The sequence below is a fragment of the Anthonomus grandis genome, chromosome 3, assembly GCF_022605725.1.
Source record: "Anthonomus grandis grandis chromosome 3, icAntGran1.3, whole genome shotgun sequence".
In the NCBI taxonomy this organism is placed as follows: Eukaryota; Metazoa; Arthropoda; class Insecta; order Coleoptera; family Curculionidae; genus Anthonomus; species Anthonomus grandis.
The window spans coordinates 23,696,356-23,718,927 of record NC_065548.1 but is presented as its reverse complement, the minus strand read 5'-3'; the positions used below and the strand labels follow the sequence as shown (position 1 = coordinate 23,718,927).

Below are 22,572 nucleotides of genomic sequence, written 5' to 3'. Positions count from 1 at the left end.
ATAATTAAGTGATTTCGAGAAAATCTCTTATAAACAAAAAAGGGAGCATTATTAAACCCGATTAAACTAACAAATTAGAAAAATCGAAATGGGCTGTGACGGCTTCAATTTTTGTCAAATCAAATTATGTTATCGAAAAAATGCAAAAAGCGAATTTTAGATTTTCGATGGCTAATTAGATGGTGTTCTAGATTTTTAAATTTTCTATTGGAAACATAAGATACGAGCCATCATAAGGGTAAACCCCCCTGAATCCTTTAATAAAATTGGGTTTACACCAATTTTGCAATAAAAAATGTCAAAAGGATCCAAAAAATGAGGACATGCAAATTTACAAAAGATTTGACGCATAACTGTAGTCAGTGTTCTAAAAAAATCGATTATCTTTAAGCAATTTAAAGGGACTGTAGCTCTAAGGGAGTGCATTTTAGGACTCCTGTTTATAGGAAAAAAAGTCTTTTTTTAACTCCAACAATACGCTGTTAAAATATTTGCACCGAATTTTGTAACACCCTGTATGGCCATATCAAGTTTTTAAATTGTAACCCTGTATACGACACTAAGATTTATAAATACACAAGAAAGTTACATTTTACATTAAAGCCCTCTTTGCCTTTTTTCTAATTGAATAAATTTTAGATTTTTTTCGGAATTTTAGAATAACTATGATTAATTTATTTAAACCAGTTACTGAATTTACTACACACATCATAATAAATTTTAAATAAAAATTGTTATCTATCTTTAAATTGTGAGCATGTGTGTATATGATATATTATGTATGCTATGAATATCATAATTTAATTTACAGGCCCTTTTGAATAATTAAATATTGTTGATAATATCGAACTAATAAATTTCGAGTCAAACATATTTTACCCTAAAGGATCAAAGGCATTATATTCAGATCACCGTTATCGCAGATACCTTTGAGTTATAATAATCAAAAGTAACTTTTTAATAAATCCTTTTTAATAATAATATAACAATATAAAAAACTATTATTACTATCGTCAAATCTCTAGTTTTCTTCCTATAGTTACAGCTTCTTCTACAGTATGAGGCAGATGTATATTATAAGTTTCTGGCAATAACAAAGCTAAAAATCCAAACATAAAAGACATCGCACTAAAGAGAAAAATGGGAAGAGTTTTCGAGATGTTTGCCTAAAACCAAACATATTGTTCTTAGTGTTTATTCAAAAAAAAAAACATATTACTTACTAATAAAGGAATTTGTGGAGCAACCATTGAACCAATCCTACCAAACATTGAACAAATGGAAAACATTGCATGTCTGGAAGAGGTAGGAAAAAGCTCAGTTGTATACACGTATAATACAGTATATGCAATTGTTAAGCTACATTTACCACCAAAAAAAGTGGCGAGCTTAAGCCATCCTAAAAAAAAAGTTTTTCAAACATATATATTTATTTTTTTAAGTATTAACTTTAAAAAATAATAATTAATATTATTAATAATATTTATACGGAAAAAAACCGTTGAAAAGTAATTTTTTTGATTTAAGAAAGAACATTTTTTATTTTTGCCTTTTTTGTTCCTCAAACGGCCCTGAATTAAAAAGTTATAAAAATTTTACCCAGGAGCATTGAAATGGCAAGATTACAACTAATCACCCCTAGACATTAACCGCAGACGATGGGCCGGCCTTTTTTCATTATGACGGGAGCGCCTCATTTTCGTAATATTTTTTTATTAATAATCAGATATCACGAACGTAATAAGAACAAAAATTGGGGTCATTAATTTCATTACAGATTCAGACACGTTTTCTTACGTCGATAGTAATAAAGATAATGGAAAAAAACTATGCATTCCTGATATCGATTTTGTATAGTTTAAGCTTTATATCTTTAAGTGGTCATTGGTGGAAATAAGGATGAAAGAAACATTTGTGTAGGTAATTTTCTTTTGTCTCCTTTATCGTTTCCAATCACTCTTAGGATCATTATATTTATTTTATGATTACTTAATGGCAAGTAAAGCAATATAAATTAATTAAAACATGGTGAATCTTATAACAGAGCATACATAATTTCACTTTAATATAATAAACTAATTTGTACATAAATAAATCAAGATGATGAATTTGTGAAAAATATTATTTTGCTACTTGAAACTTGATTATTGAAAAAGTCTTCTCTCAACTTGATAGGGATAGAGTGAAGTCAATTAAATAAATTCTAAGGAGCAATTATCAATTAAAACTATCTTTGGTTTTTATTTGTTTTTTTGTGCAGTTCGAGATTCAAATTTATAAAAAATAGATGATCATTAACTATTTAGCCCATTATTGACTATATGAAAGGAATTATAGGAAAGGACTATAGGAAAGGAGAAAGAATAATATCTGCAATAAAGTAAAATTTCTTGCAAAAACAATTTTAATGTTTGTGAGGAAAATGAAATATAAGTAGCGTGCGAAGTTATTTATTATTAAATAAATTGGGGGACGAGATATTTTGTAGTCAAATCTCTTTTAAACAGCGTTTGAGTATGAGCTTAAAGCAAAGTTAGGCGAGATGAGTAAAATTAATTTAAGAAAAACCTTAGTTAATTAAATAACTGGTACTGGTAATATCTAGTTTCAGTAAACAAAACTGAATAATTAAATGTAAAAACGACTTCGGTAATAATCCCTAGAATATCTTATAAAATTAGATAAATCAGTGCCTGGTATCTAGGCAAGGTGAAGTTATGGATTGAATACCGAGATGTGCCTATTAAATGCCAGAAAAATTCTACTTATTTCTTACTCTTCCAGGATGAAAATGTTTCTAAACTTAAGTTGGTCTTCCTAGGATGATTCGTATAAATGAAATCTTTGGTAGTGATATTCTTCGAACGTATTTAGTTTTCTAAATACATACTTTATCCACATTAAGAAAACCTCACGTCATTTTGACTAGCGAACTAACCAAGATAGCGGCAAAGCAAAACCGAACATAATAAGGCATGGGGCTGAGGAAACTTTCTTTGTAAATCCAAAAGCCTGAGTCTTAGGTGCTTTAAACTTAGTCAGATTGCAGTCGCCCTACTCCGAAATAATGTCGGGGTTGGCATTCATGGTTCTGACCAGGCGACGCCTATATGGCACTGAATGTCGGCTGAAATCGCCTAGTTGAGCGACTTGAAAGAAGGCACCAATGTCATCAGCAAGGCTATAAGGGAACAAGATGCATCCCTGAGGTATAGCGTTAATTTAAAATGTCTGCGAAGTGTGTCCATTAATGATAACCTGAATGGAAAGCTTTCCAGTTAAGAAACGAGAGTTGATGGCAAACCATAAGAATACAGTTTATTTAGGAGATTTTTATGCCAGATCCTATAGAATGCATTTAAAATATCCAGAGCTATTGCACTAGAAGCTCTATTTCTCAATATCCTCGGTCCAAATATGCGTCACATAGGCAAATAGATTGCCAGGAAACCTGTGTTTTTGAAAACCATACTGACGGTGGCTAATATTGTCATTGTAAGTGTTCAGCTTTTCAGAACTTTTTCAAGATTTCTGTGACGGAAGATTATCTCTGGCATCGAAAAAGCTTTCTTAGTAAAATCGGTGGTGTTTTTCCTTGTGGATCTCCGGTAGAGTTTGATGCGAACATCTGACCCAGCAAGCCTTCCTTTTCTATTACGGCCATTGCAATGGAACCGTCTTCCCTAATCAATGATGGAATATTTGACTTACAGAAACCTTGATCAACTGCATTTGCTACAGATTAGAATGATCCTGAACCATTTGGGTAAGTGAGAAGATTGTTTTTCTTTTATATTTTTGTTTGCAGGTATCGATTGTCTGCTTGCACACATTTATGAAGGCAACAAAGTTGATACCATTTGCAGGAGTCTTGGCGCCATTTGCGATAAGCAGCATTTTTCTTGTTGACTACCTTGATCAAACCTTGGTTTGCGTTTTGAAGCGCTTTTCAAGATGTCCGGAGTTTAATTGACTATATATACTTAAACGCGATAAATCTAAACCATATAATAACTAAAGTGGTAAATAGCATACGAATAAATCAAAACGTAGGTACGGTAGATATGAACATAAACAGAATATTAATAATTCTCTTACTCAACATAAGATCGCGTTCCAAAATCTGGAACCTAATAGTATTGTGGATGCGACAATAATCCCCAATTTTATAGCTCAGGAATTTCGTAACACTTAATTAAGTACAAAATTGTATTCTGTTCTCTCAGTAATTAATTTACTAAGAACTTTTTTTGCATGACAGGAAACAATAAGCGATCATCCCAGGCTAAAATATATATTTTTTTTAACCATTTTACTACCGCATGATACTTATTTAAATTTCAATCGTAAAGAAAGGCCGTCGTCAGGGTTCCCGCTTTTATGGATTACAATAACAAGATCGTAAAAAGGGCGCTTTATAAGTCTGGTCGTCGGGAAAAATTACCTTCTGGCAAGAATCCCACAGCCAAGCAGAAGAGACCTCCTGAAACAAGGCTGGCGAACATCAGTTTTCGCCGGCCCGATTTCGCATTGGCGTAGTAATATATTACGTAGCCAGGTGTCTCTGCGATCGCGCCGAGTATAAAACTTAGGTGGATGTTTTTCGATATTTCCACCGAATGGATAGTCAGACCGTAAAACACAAAAGTGCAACATACCTGAAAATAAAAAGCCTGTAAGAAAGTTATAAACCTAAAGGATCGTTTTATCTTATATTACAAATAGCGTTTTTTATTTTAAGCTCGGTCCCTACGTTAACTGAAATATGTATAGTTACATTCATGGAAACTCCACACATGTTATAGACCTATGATTTTTTATCAATGGTTTTAATTTTTCAATAGTTCACCGTTTTGACTAGATACCTTATTATGCTTTAAAATATAACTATGAAATTGCGCCACGATATTAAACTAAAAATAGAACATATCACTGATCTGAACGACCTTTATTCTGTAATAATGTTTTGAGATCAGATGGCGCCACATTCTTTGCGAAAATGAATGTTTTCGATATGGAGTAGGACTGACGCTATTCATTTATAAAACAACTATATGGGAGTGCATATATCCCATAGTAGTCGTACAGTAACCACTTAATGATGATGTTCACAATTACATACCTGTGAGTATACCCTCTTCAATACACAAACTATTTGTACAAAATTTAGCATTTCTTCACAGCATGGATTCGTGTTGGACCGGTCTACGACCATTATATTAATTCATAGCCATAAAAATGCCAAGTCTAGTCATGGGAGCTCGATCCCAAGCAGCTTCTGGAGGAGAAAATCTAATAAATTTCAAGATAGATAGCTATCTGTTTCGGCTCATTATTGTTTTATCAAACAATTTTCGTCCAGAACGCAATATCCTTTTACTCCTATAATCTGTTATACAAGGACATTTAGTGAGTTCTGTGAGAAAATGAAGTGCAATATAAATATACATTAGCTCTTTTTCAAGCTTCTCCCACTGAAGGCCAAATACAGTATTTGTATTATTTTCTCTGAAATAGATTTCTGCTCTATTTTTGGTCCATTCGCACAATTTGGACACAATATTTGGGCTCATAAAACATTCAAAGCAATTCACTGGGTCTTTACATTCTTGCAAATCAATTACAGGATGAAAATCGTAGTCAGAAGAAAAATCTCTTACTTGCTCAGGTAGTTAATCGGCAAATGGATCACCTAAAACTTGCCAGTCGTCCATAAACACATTCTCAATTTCTTCATCTTCGTCAGTGTCCGAATAAAAATCCGAGTCGCTTATCATTGAATTATCACTCAATCGGTAGTCCGAATCATCAATATCACTTACAGAATGATTATCCGCGTCTATAACGTCCTTTGTAAAGTGTTAGCACAATATCAAAGACAAAAGTACGTAGAAAAACGTTAAAAACTAACTTTCCCGCCAAAACGCAGTAATTCGGGCCTATACCAGCGAGGCCAATTCGACACTAACAAAAACAACAAGTGCATGAAACTTTGCGAACCGGTTTATTTTGGTGGGCATAAAATATAATATCCCATACCAGACGAAATAATATAGTAAATAAGAGTATTAATAGCTCCGCACGGAGCTATTAATACTCTTATAAATAGCTCCGTGCGGAGCTATTTACATCTGTGGTATTACCATCATATAAAATCTATTTGCAAGCAAATAGACACGATATTTATATGTGGATATCATGGTATGTGCCGACCTTAATAGAAATATCCAAATGGTGGATACCTGTAAAGGAAAGAGTTAATCATTTCATATTGTTAATAAAACTTCTTTACTATGACATCTCCAAAACTTTAGTATCCTGGACACAATCAGATCTTAGTCAGTAGGTTACAGAGAAAGAATTCTGTGCGACATCTTTTGTTCCACAAAGGTCGTATCTTGGACATCTCTTTTTCAATTTCTTTATCAATGATATTTATTGAGAGAATTCTGAAACTAGAATTCTTGAAGTCTGTCAATAACTTATGAATCTTTAGGAGCGTTAAATATAGTATGAATATAGTCATCGAAGTATTCGTAGAATTATGGTTTGAATGATATATTTCCAAAGGAAGTACCTGTTATTAAAGATCTGGGAGTCTAATTTAACCACTCTTAGTTTTTTCTAGCCCTGGTATACTATATTTAAAAAAAAAAATAAATACATGTTCTTACCCATGTTAGTGAGCAGTGAATAGTTCTTGCAAGCAACAGTGGTGTCTTTAGTACCGTCCAAAATGATTCATTTTTCGTTTTAGTTTGCTCACAAAAATTAGTTTCTTCAAAACCATCATGTTTCATATTTATCCATTTATTTTCCAAACTTTGTGTTTCTTCTAGGGATAACCTATTTCCATTAACAGAAGCTATTTTGCTTAGTACTGCTATAGCTTCATGATGTTTTCGTTTCGATAATAACCACCTTACAGATTCGGGTAAAAAGATCCATATGAAGATGGAAAACAGTCCAGGGAAATAAAGGGATCTAACCATGACCCTCCAGTTAGGTGTTAGCCATGCTACAGCTCCAAGTACTACTTGCCCCAACGCATATATACAGCTTATAATCACATTCGCTATATCTCGATCGTTAGCAGTCACTAATTCCATGGCTAAATATTTTTTTTAAGGAATAAATAACTATATGTTTTTTGTATATTTAATATTTACCTAAGACAAAGGCAGCTCCATACATTGCTCCTCCTAAAGCAGTATCCAGAAATTCAAAACTGATAAAAGTGTAGTAATTTTGAGAAAAAGATTTGCATATGCCACAGAGAGCACTAAGAAATACACTTGCTGACATAATAGTATTACGACCATATCTGAAAAATGGAAAGAAGACTGAGAAATTAGTAAAATATTTTTCCTATTCTTCTTCTTTATTTAGTTTAGTATAAAGTAATACTTTGTAGTAAACCAAATGACGTAAAAAATCCTGCTTCACATTCATTCAAGCAATAATGAGAAAATCAAATTCGACACATATGCGATTGCATTTTATAAGTCGTTATTTTTTATGATAGAGTTCCATATTGCCTTTGGGATAGCATATTACTTTTGCTTTTGCATTGCAATGAGTTTTACCACCATATTTATTTTGCAAAAGAGAATATCAGGTTTATGTTTTCTTTTAACGAGATTTTGACTGTAACATGTTTGTATATAAAAGTATTTACTTAAGTTAAGCAAAAGAATTTTAATTCTCTTTCATCAATTAAATCCAAAAATCTCATCCATTATTCTCTAAGAGACCAACATACAAAATTTACGAAAAACAAAGAAAAACACAAAGTCACGGTCTTACAACATGTAATTAAACGGGCTACACGTGTTTCGCTCTAGTTAGAGCATCATCAGGCCTAAAATAAATTAATACTTAAACAAAACTAAAAATTTACATACAATGAAAAATCTTTAGAAGCCATCCACACACTTCGCTGTACATAAATAAACAATAATTTTAAGGTTATAATTGTACAAAGCAAAAAATAAAAAATTAAAAAGTGGAACGCAACAACATAGAGTCAACGAAAATCGAACCCGGTACAACAAGGTTATAAGTATAAGTGTAAAACCTATCGGCTATACGGACCTAATGCTAAAAACAACTTAACACGTTAGCCAATGTAAATTGAAGAAAGTGACTACAAGAAAAATGTTAAACGATACTTAGCTAAATTAAATTAGGTTCAAAAGTAAACACGTCATTCACACACACGAGAACAGGACTCTTTTTAGCTTTTGTAATTTTCATTTTCTCCAGAAGGTCAAGCTTCTTACCTTTAGGGCATTCATGAAGCATATTTTTTTTGCACGGAAGAATCTGCTGCTAAATATATGGTTTCTTCAACAATGTTTACTTTTCGGTTTGACCCCGAAATTCATCAATCAGAGGTGTAAAACAAGAACGAACTCATCAAAAACTGCCGTGAACATCGCCAGAGCAACTTGGTTGAAGGAAGAAGTGAAGTGCCATTATAGAACTTTAAACAAGGTGAACTCTTTACTAAAATACCTCTATTTCACGTTAAACTCATTTCTAAATCACTTGGAATTTAGTACTTTAGACTGTGTATTCAGAGATAAATTAGAGGTTAGTTCTAGAAACACTTTTAATAAATTAAACAATAAGTTGAACCATCTTAAAGCCACCGTTAGGTCTAATAACTTTAGGGAATATCAAATAAAATTAGGCCATTGTCATTTTCAGTTCTATAAAAGATTTTTTAATTTGTCTGATGTTATTTTTACCTCTGACGAAGAAAGTATACTAAACCTTAACCTTAAGTTTAATCTTTATAATAAGGTGGACTCACAAACACGAGAGAGTTGTGGAGGCTGAGAGTGTTTTGCAGACGACTGATACAAGAAATAAGAACTTAATATAAGATAAGAATCTAATATAGAATAAGAATCTTACGCGCTAAAATAATAAACTTTTTAAATTCTAGATGTGGCTCGAACAGCTTAAACGATAACATCAATAAAAAGCACCTAATTTCGCTAAAAAATAAAATAAAGAGTAACGATTTGATATTGTCAAAAGCAGACAAGGGTAATTGCTTAGTCATTCTAAACAAGACTGACTATATTCAAAAGATATTGGATTTTCTGGACTCGGAGGATTTCATTACACATTACATTTAATAGAGACCCCACCAATTCGTATTTTACGAAAGTTAAGCAAACATTGGACAGATGTAGGTTAACTCTCGATTTCTTTAACACTAAAAAAGAAAAACCATATCCTATGAATCCTAGAACTCCGATCCTTTATGGTCTCCCCAAAATCCATAAGACCAATTTTCCCATAAGACCAGTGGTTTCCTTTGTTAACTCCCCATGCTATCATCTTTCCTCTTGGTTGAATAACGTTCTCAGGGAGGTTCACAATCGAAGAAGAAAAAGATGGTTGTTTGTCTTTTCTTGACCTTCTAGAAATGCAACAATAAACTTATTTTTGAAATATATCGTAAGCCCACTACTACCGATAATGTTATTCAGTACTCTTTAAATTCTCCCTACTCATATAAATTTGCCTCCTTTAATTCATTTTTCTATAGATTGTTTAATATCCCAGTGTCATAAGAAGCTTTCGCTAAAGAATTGAATATTATAAAACATATTGCTCTCAACAACGGATTTCCCCTTCACTTAATAGACAAAATTTATTACAAATTTTTAAATAAATATAAATTTACCTATAGTATTGTTCATAATAACGACTCAATAAGTTCCTTTAGATCCTCGACCTTTTTTGGTTCTATCTCCGTAAATTTAGTAAGATTCTTTAAATCCCTAAATGTAAAAATCGCATTTAAGACAGTCAATAATTTAAAGAACCAATTGGTCAGTAGAGTGGACAAGGCAGGCATCCTTTCTAAATCGGGAGTTTACTCTTTAAAATGTGATGATTGCAACGCAGTATACATTGGCCAGTCTGGAAGGAAAATCTCTACACGCATTAAAGAACACGTAGCGCTTTTTGAAAAATTTAAAAATACCAATGTCAGTGATACCAAATCAGCGTTTGCGAATCATTTGCTGGCCTCTACTCATAATTTTTCTCCGGGGGTGGGAGCTGAAATGCTTCATGAATGCCCTAAAGGTAAGAAGCTTGACCTTCTGGAGAAAATGGAAATTACAAAAGCTAAAAAGAGTCCTGTTCTCGTGTGTGTGAATGACGTGTTTACTTTTGAACCTAATTTAATTTTTAACAATTTAATTTAGCTAAGTATCGTTTAACATTTTTTTTGTAGTCACATTCTTCAATTTACATTGGCTAACGTGTTAAGTTGTTTTTAGCATTAGGTCCGTATAGCTGATAGGTTTTACGCTTATACTTATAACCTTGTTGTACCGGGTTCGATTCTCGTTGAGTCTATGTTGTTGCGTTCCACTTTTTAATTTTTAATTTTTTGCTCTGTACAATTATAACCTTAAAATTATTGTTTATTTATATACTATAAGTGTGTGGATGGCTTCTAAAGGTTTTTCATTGTTTTATGTAAGTTTTTAGTTTTGTTTAAGTGTTATTTTTATTTTAGGCCTGATGATGCTCTAACTAGAGCGAAACACGTGTAGCCCGTTTAATTACATGTTGTGAGACCGTGACTTTGTGTTTTTCTTTGTTTTTCGTCAATTTCATCAATTAGGTAAATATTGTACAATCAGTGTCCAGGAATAAAGTAGTAAGAATCAGATCTTCATGAAAATGGTTTGTAATGAAGTAAGCTTGGTTACTAAACTTGCATTGACTGTCAGTATTCTCTTGAAATTTTTAGTCTCCATCCGAAAAAACAATGTACAAACTTCTAAGCATTTTCAAGTTATTCCATAGGGCTTTAAAAGGGACCGCGTTTCGTGATATTTTAATCAGTTTTGTTGTTTACTTTAGAAACAATTAAATGACAGTCAAGCCGAGTCAGGTGAAACTCTTGACGTTGTCAATAAAAAGAAAGTGTTGCTGATATAGAAAAGTATTACTGAAGGAAGTGTGTTCCTAATTACGAATTACGTTTATTACGTCTGTTAAAGAGCATGGATAAGGAGAAATTCATTTATTATAGTCTTTAAAAACAGTAATGAAATAATGAATTTTATATTGAATCGAAGAAAATGTTAATATTTTCCTTATTTTCAGTGATGATAACATTTGAAACAAACGACAAAATGCAAAGTCTCGGTCACAAAACTGAAGTTTTCCAGTCGTTTGTTTTAAATTATATGAAGGTCTCATTGAGCAAAATGGACAAATTCTTTCAACATGATGATTTTTCGGAGAGCCAAATATCAGATACAACACAGACGAAGAAAAGTTTAATAGTTTTCAGATTTGATGATAAACCGTTTCAGATCCAAAGTATCATTAATTTATAGTGAGTCAAATTACGTCGTTCTATAGTATGTAAAGACATTCGATTTCAAAGTGGTTCATAATTAAAAAACAAAATTCAATATCGATGCCACTACATTTTAACATTCCTTATTATTTTTTGAGTCTCATATTACCTAAGTATGAATAGATTTTCACTCCGAATGATGAATATATCATTGATTACTGTTATGGAGAAAAAAGCTTAAATGCATTGTTTTTCATACGTTCAGATCGGATAACTCAATTAAAAAATACATTTTTTTAATCTGAAAATGATGCAAGTAAAGCACCGAAGCGTCAAATAAAAAAAAAATCCATTACAATATTAATTAACTAAAAAAGAACGAAGATCTAGCATTTTTCTTTATATTGCATACATGCAAGAGAGAATATATAGTAGAAGAGTTAAATTAGAGATGAAAAATCAATGAAAATATAGAAAGTAGTAGAAAAATGCCATAGAAATGAAAAATATAACCTTTCCTAAGGCAAACGCTTGCTGATATCATAGTTTTAAATGATACCTTAAAAAAAAAGCACAAGAATTTCTGAATAAGCTAATTAGATCTCTTAACTTAATAAGAAAAAAAGACCTAATTCGGAAAGAAATCTCAGCATTTTTATTAGTCATTTTTTTAACTTTTAAATTAAATCGTGAAAAAATCCTCGACTGAAACCTTAATTTTTCAATTATAATGCCGGTCTCATTAAAATTCGAAAACTTTATTGGCATCGTTAGGACCGCGCAAGATAAAAAGGATGGTATTCTCTATTCAATGGCGATTCTTCATTTTTATTATTAGGTTCATTTTTTCATAAAATTTAACGTGAGGTTAAAATAAAGACTGTAGAGGATATTAATGTAGCTAAGATCTAATTATTGGGTGCTGACAACCATTAATTACCTGTCAGATAAAAATCCTGTATAAGAAAGGTTTATTAACTCCCCTATAACGTTAATTGTTCCAACCAGAGTTAATTTCCAGAGGTTGTCGATACAGAAAATATTAAACTGAAACGACATATCATAATCAAGTATAAAAAGAAAAATTAAAAATACTTACCTCATGTACAATGGTGAGTTTTGGTCTTTCAAACACAAATTGGTTGCACTTAATAGTTTCATTTGTATCTCTATTTTGACACTCTTTCTTATTAACTTGAAAATCAGATTTGTTTACATATAATGTGTAGTTGTATCTTAAGCATTTGTCTGGTAGGCCTGCTCTGTATGGCACAACGTTCTTAAGAAATTCTGGCTGAAATTGTTGGGTATTATGTATTTCACATTCTGGTATTAAACACCTAAAAATAATAAGAATCATATTCCAGTAATTCAACCACTCTTATATTTCTCAGTGATTTTTTTAAATTTTATCCTTCAGGTTCTTATGGGTTTTTTATCTATTTTTGATAATTTTAACCCACTAAAATAAAATGAATATTCTATATCATTTTAAATATTTCTTAAAAGAAGAAAATTCTGTTCCCTACTATTTTTGTTTTACGCCATTATCAAAATTGTGATTTTTATATAGAAAGTTCCTAGTTAAATGTTCCATTATCGTTCGAACGATCCTATTGAGATAAACCTATAGACCAAGGAAGTTAGTGGGATTACCCATATTCATATACACTCTTTTAAATTATCAAGATAAACAGATAATTAGAATTTTTTTAAAAAGTACAATTTTTTTAGATAATAAGCAAAGGTCTAAGATTGCTTCGTTAAAGTACTCTGGAAATTGAAATAAGCCTCACTGATTGTGATCCTCCAAACGGGATGAGACATCCACAAAGATCAGACAATTTTTCCACAAGAAAAGAGTGATCAATTTTATCGAATGCTTTACTGAAGTGAGTGTAAACAGAATCTACTTGGCAATATTATCCTTGTTATCCAGAATAAACTGTGAATAAGAAATCAGATTTGTATCAATGAATCTGTCGAGAAAAAACCTATATTGCTTAGGAGGTAATACTTTTTTGACTAAAGAAAAAATAAATTTATGAATAATTCTTTCATAATCATTTCCAAATATACATAGCTTTGATACAGGTCTACAATTCTTTATATCAGTTTTGTCAGGCGATTTCGAAATGAATATAACGATAGCTTCCTTTCAGATCGGTGGCAATATTCCCAACCTAAGCGATTAATTAAATATTCTAAGAAGTAAATATTGCCGGTACACTATCAGTTCCGCTTCTTTTTTGAGGTCTAGGTCGCGAAGTACTAAAAGAATCTCTCTATCTTGAATTTACAAACGACTATGTTCAGCTATTAGACGTTTCGCCCTACTTCTTAGGAACTTACTTAAATACGTTAAAATCACTAATTTCCATAAAACTTCAATCTTGCAAATCTTGCTATAATTTCCTTTAGAGTGAAATCAAAAATTGATATACTTTCATTAAGTGATGCTTTATTTAAGAGAATACTCTAATTAACATTTGATAGTGCAGTATTAATATTGAATTAATACTTAATGGGACAAAAATAGTCAACTAGTTTATTTACACACTTTCAATACTAAACACGATAACTTACGACTACTAGAAATATTTATTTTCACTGTATTTATTTACTACTATTACTTATGTCCAATTTAAATATCGCGCCAATATTCCGAACTGCACTGTACTGAACTATCAACTGCCTCCCAGTGGTGACGCGGCTCCTTTTATACTCGTCAACCGAGTATAAAAGGAGCCGCGTATATTCGAGACGTTATACTGTGTGCCATTTCTGTCATTTCGGAATGTCCGAGAACCAGCTGGTTTCTCGGCATTTCCAATATCGTTATACTGCCTAAACTCATTTTGTCTCTAAATTATTTCAAAGATGGTGGATGTCGATATCGGCAGAGCGTTGTCTCTTGCAACTGGACCTTTTGTAGAAATAACAATTAACAATTTCCTATAGAAAATGACATTGGATAGAATAACAGCACACGAGAACTTTCACGCTTGTAGATTTGAAGACCAACAACTAACATGCTGCGAATCATCCTCCAGTCCAGGTTATCGAGTCCGCATGCGAGTTTGGGAATTGTTAGGCGTCTCAGATCCTCAGAAAACAACTCCTTTAGAGAACACTATGCGTCTGCAAACATCATTATAGGTTGGCTTCTGGTATGACGTCTCTTTGGTAACCAGGTAGAAGATCTTTCTACCAGTCTCTTTATCCGTTATCTTGTGTGCTTGCTGGACTCGAGGGTTAGAACGACGCAGCTCTTCAATTTCTGAGTTTTCTTTTATGGCAAACTGCAGCTATGCTTTCAGACATTTATAAATCTTTAACTACACAGTGTGACAGAGCATACTAAGCTAGAGTAGTAAATAAGTCTCGATATACATCACAGGTCAGACGGTACCGAGTCTTTCGGCGATTAGAATGCTGAGCCATGAATTTATCGAAAATCCGACTCTAGTTGGAAATGCCGCAGGTCAGCGTTTTAATGTTTTCCATAATAGGAGCAAGTCGGTTAAAGTGAATGACTCCAGATTCACTTTAACCGACACACCTCGGCGATTTTTGTATTTTGGAAAAAACATCGTTGATGACTTCCAGCAAATGGTATGGCCCATCCGAGGATATTTGAAGTTTCGGTGACAGACTTCCCGTTTCTTAGGGTCATAAAGCAGAATTAAGTCACCGCTGTTGTACTTCTGGTCTTTGGCAATGATACCATCTGCGTCTTTCATCTGATCGTTGGCATTTCGACTGGAAATTCGCACTTGATTATGAATGATATCCATTCTCCTACACATCTCACTGAGCTGTAGTTCTCCCTGGCAACATCGGTTTTTGACGAGCAACCAAACATCAGATTACATGGGAGACGGAATTTTCTTCCCATCAATATTCGCACTGGAGACTCACCTATGGATGGAAAACCTATTCCAATCAATTTAGTGGCTCGAAAATTATTTGCCCAAATACCGATTAATGGTTCTATCTATTCTTTCTACCATGCCATCTGACTGCAGGGGTAATGAAGTAGTTCTCGTTTTCTTAATTTCAAGCATCTTACAGATGTTGAACTGGACTAAACTGGATTCAAAATTTAGCTCTTGGTCTGAATATAGCTCGAAAGTTACACCAAACCGACAGATCATTTCTTTTATTAAGGTGTTTCTGTGAGGTTTTCTGGTTTGGTCAAAAATGTGAACGAAGCGTATTATATTAGCTTCAAATTCTTGCAAGGACTCCCCTGACTTTTGGTACTGATTTTTACCGAACCGCGTACATGTTCTAGGTATGACTTGCCATAACGCATTTCCAAATGCCTCACTAGATGGTCGTACACTTCTTGCAGGATGGCAGCAGCATCTCCTCTCAAGACCAATGTAAGGGCAGTGGCCTTCTCCCTAAATGACCAACCGTTTACTCTTGCTGGTCACTGCTGAAGATTTCCAGGACAGTTCACCGATAGTCAAATGTTGCGATTCTGCTTTGAATTTCCTGGATCCTGTCTTTCACCAATGAAATAATTCGCTTTTCTAGTGAAGAAGTATTTTTCAGAATTTCTTATTTTAACTCCTTCTTAGTTTCTAAATTTTTCGCAGTCCTTTTCCTACAGCTCCCTTCCACTACAGCTCGGATGCTTTTAAATCCACCAGCTTTGGCATTTTCACACACCTTAGTCTATTTTTAACTATTTTTGTCCACTATTATTTGTTTTGACCAATGTCCAGCTAAATGACATCCAATTCATGTCCCACGTCTGAGATCACTGTAGCGTTTTTCCCGTTCGTTCGAACACGATCACTCACTCTACTTTCTCGGTGTTTGCAATATCGTTACAATATACTAACTAGACCATTGTTTCTAAATATTCTAGAGCAACTGTACGCAAGCTGTGTGCCCACTGCTTGCGCTACCGAGATGATTTCCAAATGACGGAGAACAGCTTATAACATTCTTAGCGTTTAAGATCATATTACTATAAAATAAATAGTATTTCTAGTAATTTAACTACAACTATCAAACTTAAGTATTTTTCCTTTGAATATTATTATCTCAAGCGAATTCCATGTGTCATAGTTCTCTGAAACATTAATCGTTTACAGTTCACTGTTACAGTTATAATAAATATCTGAATACATTTGGAGTGCCCAATAACGCTATATGAATTTTAGATTTTTCATTCAATAATTTCAAAGTATGTTTAGTAGTAACTCATGTCTAAAAATGGATAAACTGGGTAATAAATAAATTCCCCAATTTATTGTACGGCGTTAAATTTCTGATAATATGATAGGAAAAGAAATGGGACCATTATAGGGTTAGGTAAAAACTGTAAAAAATTTAAAAAAACAAGAAATTTAATACTATCAAATTAAGAAAAAAAAATTTTAAAATTTAAAATGAAAATTATAATTTGCTATGCGGATTTGCTATAGCGGATCAGAGACAGTAAACCATTCCTTAAAATTAAAAATTTCGACTTTTTGACGTTACCAGAATAACAACAGGTACCCTACTTCCTATTAAATTAGATAGCTAATCAATAAACATAAAAAAACATATGGTCTTTTTAAAATTATATGGCAAGTATGGGAATATTGACTTAGTATGTTTATATTACTTCTTTTAAATCTTACGTCCCAACTACGTTTCACCATAACATCGAGTATAATACTTTACTTATAAATATTGAACTTTTCTTGGTTCCTAAATTGCTTAACAGATGCCGCTAGCTGTTTCGTGTATTTCAGGATAATGACCTGACCAGCTCAATGGTTTTATGAAATAATATTTAACGTATGCATATTATGTTAAATATAAGATTCTCCGGTATTATCAGTCAGTATAACCGGTAACATGAAATATTTTGCACTTACCTATATTTTATATCTCTGGCAACAAAAATATAGTTCATGGTAAATACCGAAAACATAACTACAAAACCTAAACAGAGGTAATAGAAAAACTGAAATTTTCCCCATTTTCCAATTTTGAGTAGGGTTTCTTCTAAAACTAACACTTCTGTGGTAGCCATTGATTAAAATAATAGTAATAACTTATAACACCACTTAAGTCTTTACAAGCACCAAGTGCAATACGCAAATATGCAGCGTCGGCGCGCTGAGTACTTAATACGTTAGAAAGAATGAGACGATTTTTTTAGAATATTATAAGTAAGACAACGACTGCAGGTAACATTTATCTTTAGAACAACGAAACGAATCGTCGTATGTGATTATCGATACTGGAATAAATCGATTTTTTAAGAAAATCCTACAAGAAACTTTGCTTTGGTTAACTTTAGGTATCATAGATATTTTTGTCTGAGAATAAAAGGATGAAGGAAAAAAAGCAATAATTTTAATAATATTATATAATATGTAACATGTTAATTTCAATTACCCTTATTTCAAATATTTCATAATTTAGTACAAGTCTTAAAACGTAAGTAAAATTTTAAAATTATTTTCCACATAATATGGTATACGTGTTTTGCTCTTAAATCAATAAAATAACCATCAACAGATTTATTTGATTTTTAAAGAAGAACATGAAATATTTAATTTTGGAAAGATTATTACTTTAATATGACTTTAATTTTAAAAAAAATATTGATATAAATGATTAAAATGTTCTAATAAAAAATTGTGTTTAAAAATTTGATTTTTTAATATTTAGCTTATTTTTTTGTTTAAAGTTTTCCGGGATATTTGCCAATGTAAAAAGTAATATAATAAACAAGCAATATCCAGAGTGTCCCAACTACATATATAAACGATTTTTTTTCTCCCCTGTAAAAAAAAAGTTAAGATAAAAAGTATTTTAATAATTAGTAATTTTACAGTGTGTCTCAAAAACAAAGTTTTCATTGTAAAATAGGTTTTTTTTTAATGGAACGCCCTGTATATTTTACCAAATTTGTACTCTTAATTCGACATCAAAAATTTATAATACACTATACGTCAAATATTGATGGTTTTTGAGATAAGTAAGTAAATAAGTATGATGTATTATTAGTAAATAAATAAGATGGTGCTCATTCTCATAACTCGCAGATTGTATCAAATTTTTTTGACAAATAGATTTGTAATTTGAAGTAGAAGTCCTGTCCGTTGGCCAGCCCGGTCACCTGACTTAACACCACTAGATTTTTTGTTGTGGGGATATTTAAAAGGACAAGTTTACGCTGAATAGCTATGAAATATGGATAATTTAAAAAACAAAACGTTACACGTGCTTTTAGAGCATTTCTTTTTATATACCTCAAGTAGAAACTATGGCGTCAACATTTTTTTTAATGGAACACCGCGTATATCATGCTATTTTACAAGTCTTCGATATATGCTGAATACCTTTTGCATAACATACCTACCATATGCCTAAAGTCAGGAGTCAAGTCACGTAGGTCAAGTGACGTAATAGACTGATGAAACATACGACATAAATAAAAAATAAAAATTTATACAATATTTATTTCAACTGGTGTTCAATTTGTTGGCCATTACCTTAAATGCATTTTTGAAGTCGGAAAATAACTTTCAATTGCACATTTTCAATCACTTGCGGATCGATTAGTCTAATTTCTTGTCGAATTCAGTGCTTTTAATCATTAACATTATTTGGTCTACTTACATAAACTTTCGACATCAAATAGCCCCATAAGAAAAAATCTAATGGGGTTATATCCGGTGACTTTGGTGGCCACTCAATCGGGGTCGTCTTCGTCCAATCCATCTGTTAGGAAAAGTTGCATCAAGAAATTGTCGAACGGCGATGGCAAAGTGAGAAAGTGCCCCGTCTTGTTGAAGCCATGTCTCGTTACTAGGTATGTCCAGCTTCTTGTGGATTAGGGAAAAAACAACTAAAGCAAGGATAAGTTCAAACTGTAGAAAGTAGTTTTGCATACATATATTAATTTTTTGAAAGCGCTTTATGTGTATGTATTGTTGGGTCATCAATGAGGATTATGGGTTACCCAATATGTGCAATTTTGCTTGTTAACATGTCCATTTAACGTAAAGGTGGCCTCATCAGCAAAAATCATATTTCGAATGAAATTTCCATTGTCATTGTTAGCCTCAAGAATCTGTTCACAAAACTGCACTAGGCGGTCAAAATCGCCTTCTAACAATTCATATATCAGAATGTACTTTATAAGAATGATATTTTTTTTTTTTATAATTTTTTTTTTATAAAAGGTAACACAAAATTTACAGCATCACAAATAATTATATATATATATAATTATATAATTATTATATAATATATACATATTTGTGATGCTGTAGATTTTGTGTTTTTACCTTTTATAAAGTGTATGACCAGCATCTTTGGGATAATGAATATATTTTTCGAGTTTGATATTTATTTGTTTACACTGATTGACACATATTGATACTTATTTCCACGAAGTATTTTTGGCACTGACCCTACTGATAAATTCCAATTGCTGGAAATTGTACTAATTGCAACATGGGGATTATACTCCGTTTTTGATAGAACATTATTCAGCGTAGCATCTTCAGTTACTTTTGGAGATTTTTCTTTGTATAAATTTCTTATATCGCCGTGTTCTCTAAATTTTTATTCAATTTTGTAAAGATGGAACTAGTATTAATTGCAGGACGATTAACATGAGTTGCATTAAATAGATTACACACGTCTTGTGTACACACCCGGTCTCCAAAACCAATCATCATGAGTATTTCAATTCCTTCTTTTTTTTCAAATGCATTTTATTAAAAAATGATACGTGAAATTACAACTAATATGACAATTATACTCACAAATACATAACAAACCGTCATCAAGTAGGTTCTAAAATTAAAAACTTCGAAAATAATAAGGTCTACTTACTTTCTGAGAAATCAAATAAAAAATTTATGTTGTCGTCATTGTTTCTAATTGAGACACCTTGTAACAACAATGTTTATTGCAAAGGACGCATTGAATCAAGTGGACAACAAATTAAACATTAGCTGGAACAAATTTTTATGTTTTAGTTTCATATGTTTCGTTAGTCTGTTACGTCATATTTGACAAACTATTGACTTTAGGCATATAATTTGCTATACAAAACGTGTTCAGAATAAACTTCTTTTTTTTCAAATGCATTTTATTAAAAAATGGTACGTGAAATTACAACTAATATGACAATTATACTCACAAATACATAACAAACCGTCATCAAGTAGGTTCTAAAATTAAAAACTTCGAAAATAATAAGGTCTACTTACTTTCTGAGAAATCAAATAAAAAATTTATGTTGTCGTCATTGTTTCTAATTGAGACACCTTGTAACAACAATGTTTATTGCAAAGGACGCATTGAATCAAGTGGACAACAAATTAAACATTAGCTGGAACAAATTTTTATGTTTTAGTTTCATATGCTTCGTTAGTCTGTTACGTCATATTTGACAAACTATTGACTTTAGGCATATAATTTGCTATACAAAACGTGTTCAGAATAAACCATAAAATTGTAAAACATCATAATACAGGGTGTTTCAGAACTATGGGATCAAACTTCTGGGGGTTGTTTAGTGCAACAGAAGAATCCATTTGAGTATAGGAACCCATGTCCGGAAATGCGTCACTACGCCACTACGGCCCTAAGACGCGTTAAAATTTATAAAAAACATTAATTACCTAAATAGGATCTGCTGCATTTATTTTTACCTCTTGTACATGATACCATAACAACAATTGTTTAAAATCAACGCTTATCAATGTTAATTCTCAATGTCATGTTTAAAAATTTTATAGCTTACAATTTTTAAACATTTATTACTAATGGAAAACTTTACCAATCAAGAATCGGCGGGTATGCATTTGGCATACGGAGCAACAAACTGCCATTCACGAGCAGCATCGCGGTTGTATCATGAACGTTATCCCGAACGACAGCATCCTGGATACAAAAAGTTTATTGCAGTTCATCGGCGGTTCGCTGAGACAGGCATGTTTAAGACCAAGATGCATGATACTGGTGTTGCTCGAACGGTCGAATTTGAAGAAGAGGTGCTTCAGCGAGTTGCCGATGAACCATCAAATAGCACACGTGACGTCGCTAAGAATATGAATACGAGTAACGCTTCTGTCTGGCGGGTACTACACGAGCAACAACTTCATCCTTACCACTTCCAGAAAGTTCAAGGTATGACTGCAGCCGATTATCATCCTAGAGTTCAATTTTGTCGATGGCTTCTGGATCACATCATTGCACAACCAAATTTTTTACGATATGTTTTGTGGACCGATGAAGCCTCTTTCACAAGAGACGGTATTTTTAATAGTAGGAATAGCCATGTTTGGGACAAATAAAATCCTTATGCAATTTTTCCAAGAAAACATCAGAATCGTTGGTCTGTCAACGTATGGGCAGGCATTGTTGATGAATATTTAATTGGGCCATACCTTCTACCGGAACGGTTAACAGAACCTATTCATCTGCGTTTCTTGGAAGAAGTTCTCCCAGAACTCCTCAAATTTTCAGTGTGATCAAATTTTTAGTGTAGTCCGCCGAAATCATGTGCGGCGTTTAAATCGGTGTATTGAGGTTGGAGGAAGACATTTTGAACAATTGTTGTGATGGTATCATATACAAAAGGTAAAAATAAATGCATCAGATCCTATTTAGGTAATTAATATTTTTTCTCAATTTAAACGCGTCTTAGGGCCGTAGTGGCGTAGTGACACATTTTCGGATATGGGTTCCTATACTCAAATGGATTCTACTGTTGCACTGAACAACCCCTAGAAGCTTGATCCTATAGTTCTAAAACACCCTGAATATAGGGTCCATATCCATTAAAAAAATGAATATTGACGCCATAATTTCTACTTGAGGCACCCTATATAGAAATTTTTTATTTCGAAAAACGCAAAAGTGACAATACTAAGCGATGCGCCCAAAAAAATGAAACAAGAAAATAATACCTAAATTTTAAATGAATTTGTTCCTTTCATGGTGAATGCACTGTTGATATGGATTTATTGTATGTAATAATACATAAAAGGTTTTCATTAATTTCAAATGTTTAAAAATGATACCATAAGTTTCTTGCAGTTTGTCCGTATATAAGATCAACAGCTGTATAGTTTTTGAGATGTAGCCTTACCATTATGTTTAAATAATGAATTTGTTTTTTTTTTCGATCGAAGTTTCTCTTTCGAAATAAAAAGAAGACCTTGACGTCGTGAAGGAAACTTTAGTGG

At 32.3% G+C, this 22,572-nt stretch overlaps 1 protein-coding gene across 4 annotated transcripts; it reads right to left on the bottom strand.

The window, feature by feature from the left end:
- Positions 1 to 950: 950 nt before the first annotated feature.
- On the bottom strand, positions 951 to 20,734 carry LOC126733911 (solute carrier family 22 member 3-like). Of its 4 annotated transcripts, none has more exons than XM_050437370.1 (9): positions 20,590 to 20,734; positions 18,986 to 19,214; positions 12,444 to 12,638; positions 12,285 to 12,391; positions 7,170 to 7,324; positions 6,675 to 7,111; positions 4,445 to 4,658; positions 1,224 to 1,399; positions 951 to 1,166 (listed from the first exon to the last, which is right to left on the bottom strand). In XM_050437370.1, exons 2-9 carry the CDS (start codon positions 19,085 to 19,087, stop codon positions 1,014 to 1,016), a joined length of 1,539 nt encoding a protein of 512 aa, XP_050293327.1. In that variant the 5' UTR covers positions 19,088 to 19,214; positions 20,590 to 20,734; the 3' UTR covers positions 951 to 1,013. The 4 variants fall into 4 exon arrangements, with proteins under 4 accessions (XP_050293327.1, XP_050293328.1, XP_050293326.1 ...); XM_050437371.1 differs by lacking the exon at positions 20,590 to 20,734 and adding an exon at positions 20,210 to 20,364 and having other exon boundaries at positions 12,444 to 12,684; XM_050437369.1 differs by lacking the exon at positions 20,590 to 20,734 and adding an exon at positions 20,210 to 20,364.
- Between the last annotated feature and the right edge of the window lie 1,838 nt (positions 20,735 to 22,572).

Coding starts and splice junctions, on each gene's coding strand:
- LOC126733911 (XM_050437367.1), bottom strand. CDS start 17,387: ATGGCTACCACAGAAGTGTTAGTTTTAGAAGAAACCCTACTCAAAATT. Junction 12,392..12,443: donor AACTCACCATTGTACATGAG/GTAAGTATTTTT, acceptor ATGTCGTTTCAG/TTTAATATTTTCTGTATCGA. Junction 4,659..6,674: donor TTCACTGCTCACTAACATGG/GTAAGAACATGT, acceptor TTTTATTTTCAG/GTATGTTGCACTTTTGTGTT.